Here is a 12,062-nt window from a genome sequence, read left to right on the forward strand (position 1 = left end):
CGGGAGTAGAGCCAGGGTTGAGCCCGGGTGAGGATGACCAGGCCCTCTGTCCACCATCTTGAACCCCTTCTCCATGGTCACCATTGAGGACAGTGATCTGAGACCTCCTCAGGCGCTCTTCACAGTCAGTCTGCCTCCCACAACTCCTGAACGCGTGTCCTCCTTTAGTACAAATCCCTCCCAGGGAAACTTGCCCTACTGGGGCCTCATATGCACCTCTGGGGGTAACTTCCAAGGGGCAGTTTAACTCAGGGCGAAGGGAATGACCTTCACCCAAAGAGAATGAGCTCTGAGACTCTGAGCCCAGCTGGGAGGGATCTGGAAAGATCTGGCCGCCTCTCTCCCGGGGACCACTGAGCACTCTGTCCGGAAGCCGGCCAGGGACAAAAATGGGGGCCCGTTGGCTGGATGAGTTGCCTGCAGCCTTGATGCTGGTGTTATTTTCCCTTCTCCCTGCAGTCTAACGTGTCGCTGAAGAAACTCGATCTCTCCATGAACAGCTTTGGGAACGAGGGGGCTGCAGCCCTAGGGGAGGTCCTCAGACTCAACAGCTACCTGACCTACCTAGACCTCAGCAGCAATAACATCACCAACGATGGGCTCTCCAAAATCAGCAGAGCCCTGGAGTTGAATGAAAGCCTCAAAGTTCTGAAGGTAGTCTTCACCCGGGCTGGGGACAGGACAGCTTGTATGTATGTGTGTGTGTGTGTGTGTGTGTGTGTGTGCCTCCGTGTGTGTATAACTGCATATCTGTGTGTCTCTGCACCCATGCATGTGTGCGTCAGTGGGTGTGCATCTGTGTATGTGTCCCTGCGTCCCTGTGTGTGCATGCACGTGTGTATCTGTGTGGGGGGGGGCAGGGGGGAGCGGGAGTGGGTTGGGATGTTGCTGGAGAGAAAAATCTACATTCTTGGCTGGCTTTATTCTGTAAACTCAGTGTCACACCCTCCACTCTCACCTGGCACAGGGTAGCAGTTTGTCTCTTAACTGGTTTTCCTTTCTCCCATCTGGGTCTCCTCCAGGTTTTTTTTCTTCACAAAGTGGCTTTCGGGATCTCCGTTCCCCAACCAGGGATTGAACCCGGGCCCGGGCAGTGAAAGCGCCAAGTCCTAACCGCTAGACTGCCAGGGAATCCCCTCCTCCAGTTTCTCTCCGCACTGCAGCCAGAGTGTGCCTTTTGAGTGTAAATCTGGCTTCTAACCCCACCCCTACCTACTCTACTCCAGCTTAAGCCCCCCATCCCCCAGGGCCTCCATGGCTCAAACCCAGTCCTCTCCCCCCGTGTGTTTCAAGTTTACCCTCCCCCCAACTCCTATGCTCCAGCCAATGGCTCAGGGTCTTTTTTTTTTTTTTTTTTTTAATTTTTTGGCTGTCCTGGGTCTTCATTATGGTGCACAGGCTTCTCACTGTGGTGGCTTCTCGGTGCAGAGCACAGGCTCCAGGCACGCGGGCTTCAGTAGTTGTGGTACAAGGGTCTAGGAGCTCCATGACATGTGGGATCATCCCGGACCAGGGATCAAACCCACACCCTCTACCTTAGCGGGCAGCTTCTTAACCATGGGCTTCCCTGGTAGCTCAGCTGGTAAGGAATCCACCCTCAATGCAGGAGACCCCGGTTCGATCCCTGGGTTGGGAAATCTATCCCTGGAGAAGGGATAGACTACCCACTCCAGTATTCTTGGGCTTCCCTGGTGGCCCAGCTGGTAAAAAAAACCGCCTGCAGTGTGGGAGACCTGGATTCAATCCCTGGGTCGGGAAGATCCCCTGGAGAAGGGAAAGGCTACCCACTCCAGTAGTCTGGCCTGGAGAATTCCATGGACTGTACGGGCCATGGGGTTGCTGAGAGTCCTGAGCGACTTTCACTTTCACTTCTTAACCACTGGACCACCAGGGGAGACCGCAGGGGCTTTTCCATCTCCCTCCCTGCAGGACCTTGCCCACACCGCTTCCTTAGCCCACAGTGCTCCCCTGACTGGCCTCAGTTGCTGTTCTGCCTCAGAACACAGTGGGAGCCCCAGTACCCTAGGCACCCCCAGGGAACCCTCAGATCCTGTTCACCCCTTCTCCTAGAACTCCCCAGAGTTCCTCTTTATATTCTCGTTCTGAGTGACTTGTCTGTCACGCACTAGCCTGAGAGCTTCCTGAGGACAAAGACGTATTCGGGTTTGCCCATTATTATATCCCCTGTACCTAGCAGAGTCCTGGGTACAGGGGATATAATACTCCGCTAGGACTCAGGACTACAGGAGTCTACAGGATAGTAGTCCTGAGTCTACAGGACTCACTAAGTCATGTCCAACTCTTGTGATCTCATGGATTGTAGCCCACCAGGCTCCTCTGTCCATGGGATGCCCAATGAATATTTATTAAGTAAATGAATGACTATGTATTTCATTTTAAATTAATTTGCTTATAGGTGCTAATTTATAACAGAGAAGCTCCTGGGAAGTTGGCAATTGATGAAAAATGAGGCCTTGTATTAACAGGTCCCCTTTCTGGGGCTCCTACTTTGAGCCAGGATCTGTTTCAAGTGATTTGTCTCCTTATTCCTGGCCCAGCCCCATCAAGTGGGCTCCAGTAACCCCACTTGTCAGATGAGAAGACTGAGGCTGTGTGACTTGTCAGCTAGCAAGAGGCAGAGGGAAGTCAGCTCTACCTGGCTTTCTACTGCAGTTCCAACTCCTGCAAGATATATGGGTGACTCGGGGGGACCACAGATGTGGGAGTGCTGGTGGAAGAAGAACAGGAGTTAGGAATCAGTGAAGATGAGCTGCCATTCAAGAGGGCAGTCACCCTAGAGCTGTTGCGGTGACAAGAGGGAGTCAGCTTCTGACCAGTGGAAGTAGCTTGGTGATGGCAGACCACTCCAGGTGGCTGCCTAGTGACTGGGGAAGCTGAGAGGCTGGCCTGCCTGGATGGGCACCAAGTGTGATTCAGACAGGAAGAAGACTCAGCCTGCCAAAGACTCAGCCTTGGGGGCCAACGAAGCCAAGGAAAGTTCAGAGACTCTGACTTCTAAAAGACTAAAAAACTAGCTCAGCAAAATGGACACGAAGATTTTTTTCTGGTTAGTGAAATATAGGTGATTTTAACATTTTTTTCTACCGCTTTTAAATTTTTTCTACCGTGACCAAATATTTTCATTTTAGATCCTTGTCATGCTTGCCTGTGCTTATCCCAGTGACTGGCATGTTGCAGGGCCCCAGTCGATGTTTGTTGGATGGATAGATGGATGAGCAGTGAGATGGACAAGTGGATGGATGACAGACAGACAGACAGGGAGATGGGTGCTTACAGAGAAACATGGAAGGAAGACATAGACTGTGGTTTGACGGGGATATATGGAAACCGTGCTCTGAACCAGCCTTTTCTGCCCCCATCTCTGCCTCCTTCTGCCTTGCCCTTCCTCCCACAGCTTTTCCTGAACCCCATAAGTATGGATGGGGCTGTGTTACTTATCCTGTCCATCAAGAGGAACCCCAAATCCAGGATGGAGGATATTGACATTTCTGTAAGTCATCTGATGGTTCGCTCACACTCAGGGAGCATGCCAGTTGCCATGGCCACCGTGCCAGGTGCCGACAGCTCTGGGCCTCAGGGCCCACGTGCTCCAGGAGAAGAAAAAACAAAACGCTCCTTTTGGGGTACAACTCTGCCCTTCTCCAGAGGTCCTTTCCATCGGAGTTGCCAATCAGTCAGTAACATCATGGTATAAAATTATTTGCCCGATCCTGGGAATCCAGGACCTGCACCCCTAAGAGCAGGCCTGAGGGCAGAGAGGAGGAACACCAGAATCAAAGGTGGGGGACCCCAGAACGGACCTGTCTGCAGTCAGCTTTGTCAATGGATGCCTCTGGGCCTTAGAATGCTTCCACAATCACAGGATTTTTAGAATCTGAGTATGAAAACACGTCCAAATCTGTGTTTTCATTTCATGACTCAGCCTACTCTAATCAGAGTAGTATTTGAGTGTAAAAAAAAAAAAACCTTGATGGAGGCGGGAAGCTTGGGGAGGTGACTCCATTCTGTGGGTACTCTGGCCTGAATCATCCCAGAGGTGGGAGCTGTTGCCAACAATATCCTATACTTGTCTACCAGTTTATACTCTTTTTTTTTTAAGCCCCAAAGCCATTTTATAGGCGCCAACTCGTTTAGTTCTACTCTGGGAAGTAGGTAGAATGTATTCGTGACCTAGGGCTGCCAAGGCAAAGTACACAAAGCAAGTGACTCAAGTGATAGAAGTGTCTTGTCTCACAGTCCTGGAGGGTAGAAGTTCAAGGTCAAGGTGTTGGTCAGGTCGATTCCTCCAGAGGACTGTGAGGAAGAATCTGCTCCCTGCTTCTCTTCTAGCTCCTGGTAGATTGCAGGCAATCTTTGCTGTTCCTTGGCTTGTAGAAACCTTACCCTGGATCTCTGCCTTCAGCCTCAGATGTCACTCTCCCTGTCTCTGTATCCCAGTGTTCCCTTGTTACAGGGACACCAGTCGTGTCGGGTTAGGGCCCACCCTAGCGACTTCATTTTAACTTGATCATCTGCAAAGATCTTATCTTATTCCTCAATAAGGTCGTATTCACAGGTACTGGGGTCAGGATTTCAGCATCTTTTTTGTGGGGATACGATTCAACCCATGACTAGTACTTGTCCTCATTGTCCCGCTTTACACATAAAGAACCTGAAACAGAGAAGTTAGGCCACTCACCCAGGACCACGCAGCAGGTGTGAAACGCAGTGAGGAGTAAAGCAGGGCTTCTGCCTCCCACTCTAGAGTTCTGTAAAGGTGCAGTGTGAAAAGTCCTTTTACATTTGCTTAACGCCACACTAATACGGGGTTTTGTTAAGACCTTAATACCTTGCAAGTCTATCAGGAATGATGTTTGCGTTTGAAACCCAAGCTTCTTAGAACTGAATAATGAGTAAAAATCGGGTTTATATTTGCCACAGATTATAAAGTGTCATAAAAACATACCTGCTGTCCTATGCACTTTGTTCCCTCGTCTCCTCCTCCCCAGCCCTGACTCCTCCTTGTTCTCCGGTTTTCCTCCTCAGAGGTCTGCTCCCTGCTTGTCCCACAGCTCTGACCTGCACCCTGTGTTGCTGCCTCTGACCTCAGCCCCTGGGTCCAGAGTTCATTAGAGTTCGGCTCCTCCCACCCCCCTGCAGTGCAGGTTGGAAGATGTGAACCCCAGCACTGCCTTGGGGTGTCTGAGGGAACGTCAGACTGGTGCTGTTTAGACCCTAAGGCGGCATATAAACCCTTGAGCTGGAGTCTCTCTTGCCACTCCACATGATGCCACCATAACTCTAAGTGGTGTTGGAATCCCTTCATTGTAGACGCTTCTAGAACTTTCTCTAGAATACCTACAAAGGAGAGGGAGTATGTCTTCAGCCCTTAGCACAAATTGAGTTCTTTGAAAAGGCAAAAGATACTGAGAGCTGCAGCTGAGGGATGAAGCAGGTGGAGCACACCCACGGAGGCCAGGTTTGATCAAACAGCATCACACAGAGCACATGCTCTCCTGCAGCCTCTAAGTGGGCATGGAGGCCCTTCCACAAGGCGGGGGCTCCCCATGTGCGACCGCATGGCTGGAATGAGGGGCTCTCTGCTAGGGCTTCAGCTCTGAAGACCAACACTGGGGTAGAAATGGGCTTTTCAGGGCCTTTGGGGGCCAGTCATGTAACCCCACAGCCGTGCCCGTCTGTCACACACAGACACTAGGCTCACCTTCTGAGAGCAGAGTGAGTTGACAGGAGGTGACAGGCCACCAGCGCCCAGCTAGGACACCTGATCCAGATCACGTGGGAAACTCACAAGCCAAACCGCCAGTGCTAGCAAAGGACAGCCGTCCCGGTCTAGGAGCAGCACTGCAGAACAAACTAGAAAAGACAACACGTGCTTTGCTTGGGGGGAGCCCGCTGGTCTGGGAGATGGCGTGACGGCAGTGCCCGCTGCCCGATGGGTCCCCTCTCTCCCTGCTGCAGAATGTCCTGGTGTCCGAGCAGTTCGTGAAAATCCTGGATGGGGTGTGTGCCATCCACCCCCAGCTGGATGTGATATACAAGTCAGTGCAAGCCCTCTCGGCCAAGAAAACCCTCTTCACGTGGACAAACCCTGTGAAACTGATCCAGGTGAGCCCTGCTTCCCTCTAAGAGCCCCCAGAGGCCCCGGAGAGAGCTAACCTTTGGCTCAGCTCCCAGAATTTCTCCTCCCCCAGAGCGTCTTCATGGTCCTGTCTGACAAGGGACTTCTCAGCTGCAGGATATCCCCTCTGACTCTCAGATCCATCAGCAATGCTTCCTGATTCCCAGAGGAAAGGAAGTGCTTGGAACTAGCTAAAGAGGGAGGGCCGTGGAACAGGATGGTTTCTACCAGCTAGGCTCCTCCATTGCAACCAGAGTCACTGAATTGCTCTGTGCCTCAGTCTCTTCACCTGTAAAATGGGCATAATAATAGTACCCACCCCAGCAGGGCTGTGTGAAGGTTAAATTCTATACTCCACATGATGGACTTAGAACAATGCCTGGCATGTGACCAGCACACAATTCACAGAGGCTCTTTCCAATAGCTGGTAAGGATGCAAAGACATCCTGACCCTGTGGTCAGCATGGGTATTTGGTGGCTTCAACTAATGAGAAATCTGTAAGTCTTTTATATCTAGAGGTCACCTGCTCCTGGCTCCAGTCTTAAATTGTGTCTGGCAGTTGGAGGAAAAAGATGTAACAGTGGAAATAAAACTCAGAGAGTGTTAGAGCTGGAAGGGATGTTATAGCTCCTCTGGTCCAATGACCTCACAAAGCAGTGACTGCCCAGGCCTGGGGTTTTCACTCCCGGCTCTGCCCTGGACGCGCAGGCAAGGGGCCTGCTGCTGGGGGCAGGACTGTTACCACCTGGGGCAGCAGGAGCTGGGAGGGCGCCCTGCAAAGGCAGTTCCGCATGGCATGTGCCACAGGACCTCTGTGCCTTAGTTTCAGAACCAAATAGGAGAGCTCTTGCATGAAAATTCTCACTGTAGGAAAAGTTCTAGAAAGCAAAGCAGTATCAAGTATCTTTATATCTTTATGAGTCAGTCAATGTCAGGTGAACAGAGGAGAAATTTGTTTTGTAAGTAGAGTGGGAATGGAGTTATCTAGTGCAAAGTGCCCTTGCTCCTTGTTTTAAAACAATATAGAAAAGGAATCCCAGAGGAGAGACCCAACCACACATACAATGTAAACCATAGGCCTTCCCCTCAGGGGCCCAAAAATCTGGCTGGGAAGACGGGATAGACACAGTCATTTCCAATAGAAAATGTCAGATGATAAATAATAAACAAGTGACCAAGGTAGCAAGTATCAGTACAATCCAAACTAGAGGTCACTGCAGGACTGGGCAAGCAGGAAAGGATGCCTCCTGGCAGAGGTGGGTTGAAGCAAGGGCCTTGACACACAGAAAGGGTACAGGTGAGCCCCAGAGGGAGGGACGGACGGAGGGGGACTCCCACCAGCAAAGGAGCGGACAGGGAGTCACTTGCAGTGTGTCTGGAGGGGTGGGAACAGAACCACTTGGCTCCAGTCTCACAGGGAAGCCTGGGAACCAAGGCTGCAAAGGGAGGCTGGGGCTGGACGCGGCAGTCCTCAGACTGTAGGCTCAGAGTTGGGTTTGAAGTCAGGGAGCAGGGAGCCAGGGAGAGTTGTTGAGCAGAGGGTGTGATGTGAATCCAGCAGGACTGAGGGAGAGTATTTTTGGCAACAGGGAGAGAAAAGACCTGAAGGGGGTAAATATAAGAATGGGAAAATCAATGAGGACACGCTTGTAGTATTCTAGATATAGAATGGCAACTTGGCTGAAAAGGACGATGGGAGTGGAGATATCCTTATGGAGCATCTCCAGGACTTGGTGAGTGGTTGCGTCTGCATGTGTGTGTGTGTGTGTGTGTTGGGAGAAGAGAGACCTGTGGGAAGAGGAGAGAGGTGAAGATAACTACAAATTTCAAGCCCAATGGACTAAAAGAATGATGGTAATGTTGCCAGCAATAGGGAAGTCCAGTGGGGAAAAGAAGCTGCCCCTGCCCCCTCTACCCACTCTGACTTCATCCCTCCCATCTCCCCACCCTCCCATTTCAGCCCCACTGGATCTCTCCCCTTTGCTTTTTGCATCCCTTAAAGTCAGCTCTGGGTCCCTCTGCCTGGAACACTGCTCCTCCTGCCCTCTGTGTCTCACCCCCTCCTCCGCACTCCCTTGGTCTGCACTTGAGTGTCCCTTCCTCGGGCAACCCTTCTCAGGTTCCCCAGTCAAGAGTCAATGCCCTTGGCACACACTACCACAGCCCTCTGCTTCACCTTTTACCACAAAACTGAACTCTTCCAGGGCAGGAACTATGTTGGGTCTTGCCAAAAGCACCTCCCAAAGTGACAGGCCCATCCGCCAGTCAAGGCTCTTAGTTGCAAACCACAGAATCCACTCCACTAGGTTAAGCAAAGAGGAATGAATTACCAGAAAGAGACCCCAGAGACATGAGAGGGCTGAAGAAAAGCCTCCACGTTTAGATTCCAGAAAAGGTTGCCAGACACCCCAACTGGGTTACCAGGAGGGCTGTCCCTTCTGCCTCGGGCAGGAAGACACCCAACCAGGAATCACCTGCGGAATCGGGAAGCCACCCCCCCAAGCTGCCAAAGCACTCGGGTCACACATGCATCTCACCAAACGGCTTGGTGAAACCATCTCGTTCCTACCCATAGCCTCAAGGGGGCTTGGGGAAGGCGGTCTGTGGTTTTCCAGCCTCTGTAACACATTATAGAGGTGGGTGAGAAGGAACTGGAGTGGGTGTAGCTGCTGCAGCCCTCAGTAACAGGGATCACAGAATCCAGCTGACTCAGGCTCTCTTCAGACCTGTTGGATCAAGGTGTCAGTGGGGTTCAGTATGGACTGGCGAGCAGCTGCTGGGGATGTGGAATTAGAGATGGGGGTCCGGGATTTACCCCGGGGTGGGGTCAGCGGAGTACAGCTGAGAGGGAGGTACAGGGAGAGGAGAGTGATCCCCGAGGAATTCCTCTGTGAGCAAGGGTGTCTGCAGAAATACCTGTCAGCACAGCTGCGCCTTGCCTTTGGCTTTTGAGAGTCAGAGGGAAAGATAAACCAGAAGATACTAAAAAGGAACCAAAAGAACACTTAATGGTACTGGAAAGGAGCTCACAATATATAATACAGTGCATTTTATTAAACTATGTACGGTAGAAAGATGTTAGATAGATAGGCAGGCAGATGAAAAAAAATGTACATCAAGATGTTACCTCTGGGCAGTGGGATTGGACTATGGGTAACTTTTCATTTTCTTCTTTCTATTAATCTAAAATTACCTTAAAATGTGAGTAGCTACTATCTTTGAATGGAAAACAATGACATATCATTTTTAAAATACTCTAACACAGTACGTCTCCATATGAGGATGTTCGGATGAAATAATGAGAATCCTATGAATTCCAGGAGCCTACTCTGCCCGTCCCACTACATGGTTCTGGTTTGGTCTTTGGGTCTCTGAGCTGACAACAGCCCTCTCACATCCACAGAGCACCGTCTCCGCTAGTCTTAGCAGGGGCGACCTCAAAGCTAAATAGTGCACATACATATGATCACCGCCCTATTCCCTCCATGCTGTGGGAGCTTAACAGCCTCAGCAACAATCCTTCCGCCCTTGGGATGTGGACCTGCAGGACAGCCTGCTCCGTCCGGGTGGGACAGACACATGGGAAGCATCACATGCGGTTCTGCCGGACCTCGGTCTGGGCAGGTGGAGGGTCGGAGGTGGGGCAGGAGACGAGGGTGGGGGGGTTCGTACAGATGTTACAAAGCTCGTGGTGTCTCCTGCTTCTCCCAGAGCTACGCAGACCAAAACAAAATCTCCGTCCTGGACTTCTTCAGGAGCCTGAACCCTAGTGGAGAGATGATGATGCCTGTGGGCGAGTTCCGGAAAGCCATGATACAGGTAGGTGGATGCCTCGTGGCCGCAGGCACTGGGTGTGTGTGTGTGTGCACGGTGTGTGACAGACAGAGACACGCACGAGCATTTCACAGAGCTTCCCCGTTGGCTGTGAGGAGCCAGCTGGTCCACTTCCTCTATCAAGACCCAGAGGGACAGCTAAACCTCCCTCCATCACCCCCTGACGTCATTCTCTACTGCATGGCTGGGTGCCACTGGTGACCCAAGATGCTGCCCAAAGACACACGCTCTTCATCTTCAAGGTCTTTCTCCCCATTGCATTTGGCTACTGGGCAGATTCTACAAGGGAGTAGGGTAAGAGACCACATCCCAGTGCCCCAGTATTTTACCTCAGGCTGTATCGTCTTGGCTGAAATCCCACACCTTCAAGTGCAGGATATGATGGAGGTGCTGAGGAACCCTTGAAATGCAAATGTAAACAGGTCTGGCTTCAGAGCTCCCCTAGGAAGGATGGGCCCTGCAAGAATAGGACTCTGTGGGGGTCCAGATCGGGGATAGGACCCTCGGAGCTGGGCCTGTGGTGAAGAGGGCTGGCTAGACTCTGTACCAGGGAGGGAAGGATGAACTTCCCACGCTGCAAAGTCACTGCTGCCCACTCCACCTGGACTCCCACCTCTTTCCCCCACAGGGCCCCCCAGATTGAAAGGAGAGGCTCGGGGGTCTGGGCAGTGACCCCCAGGTGTTGGGGGCACTTCTTCCTGCCCTGCAGGGTGTGTGGGTTCAGCTCCCTCAGATCTCTCAGTTGCCAGCTGTGGGCCCAAGGCGAGTGAGTGAAGCACTGTGGCGTGTGTGCGCATGTGTGCGTGTGTGTGTATGTGATGGGGAGGTCGGGGGCGGGGAGCAGAGAGCTCCACTGACTTTGCATGTTCTGTCCACCTCCTCAGCAGAACAAGGTCCCCATAAACCGGTACCAAGTCAGGGAGCTGATAAAGAAGCTGGGCGAGAAGACAGGCATGGTGGACTTCAGGTCAGCCCGGCCCCACTGCCCAGACCTCTCTGGGCTGCCCCTCTGCCCCTCAGAAGGCCCCCAGTTCCGTCTAAGGCACCCTGGCTCCAGGGGCCATGCTGGAGCAATGGGGATGCATGGAGCAGAGGGCAAGGCCCTGGGGTGGGGATGGGGTGTCAGACAGACAGACGAGAGGATAGAGGCGCCCTGGGGAACCGCGGGTCATTCAACTCTCCTGGAGCATAGGCAGCCAGGCAGGTGAGGAACTCCTTGAAGAGACCAACAAGGACCTTGACAATGATCATAACAGTGGCCAACATCCATGAGCCCTTACCACATGCCAAGTACTCCACCAGTCAGCAGACAGGCGCCCGGATTCTCACAGTACCCAACGGGCACTAGCGTGCTCCCCACCCTACTGTGAAGGATGAAACAGAGCTTCAGCGAAGGAAGGCACGGAGCCAAGCGCTTGCAGCCAGAAAGGGGCAGCTGCAGCCTTAGGACCCAGGTCTGCATGGTCCGGGCACCTGCTTCCCTGTGCCAGACCTCCGGGCTGAGGCTGCAGGACCCGCTGGTCTGCACATGGCCCTGCAGCTGCGTGTCTTGAGGAAGCCCTAAGGAGACTGCCGGAGGAGGGCTCTGTCTGATCCTGCCCCACGGCCTTCCCCCGGGACCTCTGTCCCTGCCTCTGTCAGCGTCCCTCATGCGTGGAGGAGCTGCTGCCACCGCTGTAATTGGGCTCTAATAGCAAGGGTGAGGCTGTGCACAGGGCTCTCAGTCTCAGAGTCTTTAGAATGGGGTGATAACCACAGCACCCGAGAGCGTTTCGTAACAATCGAGTGGAGACAATGCGCATGACGGGCTGGCATGTGATGCTCTTGGTCAGGAGCAACACCATCATCCAGCAAGCACTGCCCCAGCAGGGTGGTTCAGGCGTGCACCCCACCTCGAGGGCCCCCCACCCCGACCTGCCCTCTCTAAAGCACCACCTCCTGTTCCTTGGGACTGGTGGGAGGAGCCCAAGGCAGAGGGCTGAAAATCAGGTCGGGGTCCAGCAACCCTCCAGTTTTCATCTGAGGCCGTGTGGCCATCAAGAGGCGGAGCTGGGGCCTCAGGACCCAAGTGGGGAGCTCTAGCGGGCA

At 52.8% G+C, this 12,062-nt stretch overlaps 1 protein-coding gene across 1 annotated transcript in view; it reads left to right on the top strand.

Annotated features, from left to right (window-relative positions):
• LRRC74A (leucine rich repeat containing 74A) overlaps positions 1-11,527 on the top strand; it is a 28,802-nt gene extending 17,275 nt beyond the window's left edge. The window contains exons 9-14 of the mRNA XM_055539025.1: positions 460-654; positions 3,416-3,511; positions 5,980-6,126; positions 9,852-9,959; positions 10,859-10,941; positions 11,515-11,527. Of these exons, the coding sequence (XP_055395000.1) occupies positions 460-654; positions 3,416-3,511; positions 5,980-6,126; positions 9,852-9,959; positions 10,859-10,941; positions 11,515-11,527 (642 nt within the window). The remainder of the gene's footprint in view (positions 1-459; positions 655-3,415; positions 3,512-5,979; positions 6,127-9,851; positions 9,960-10,858; positions 10,942-11,514) is intronic.
• Positions 11,528-12,062: the final 535 nt, after the last annotated feature.

This window comes from Bubalus kerabau, chromosome 10 (assembly GCF_029407905.1).
Source record: "Bubalus kerabau isolate K-KA32 ecotype Philippines breed swamp buffalo chromosome 10, PCC_UOA_SB_1v2, whole genome shotgun sequence".
NCBI lineage: Eukaryota > Metazoa > Chordata > Mammalia > Artiodactyla > Bovidae > Bubalus > Bubalus kerabau.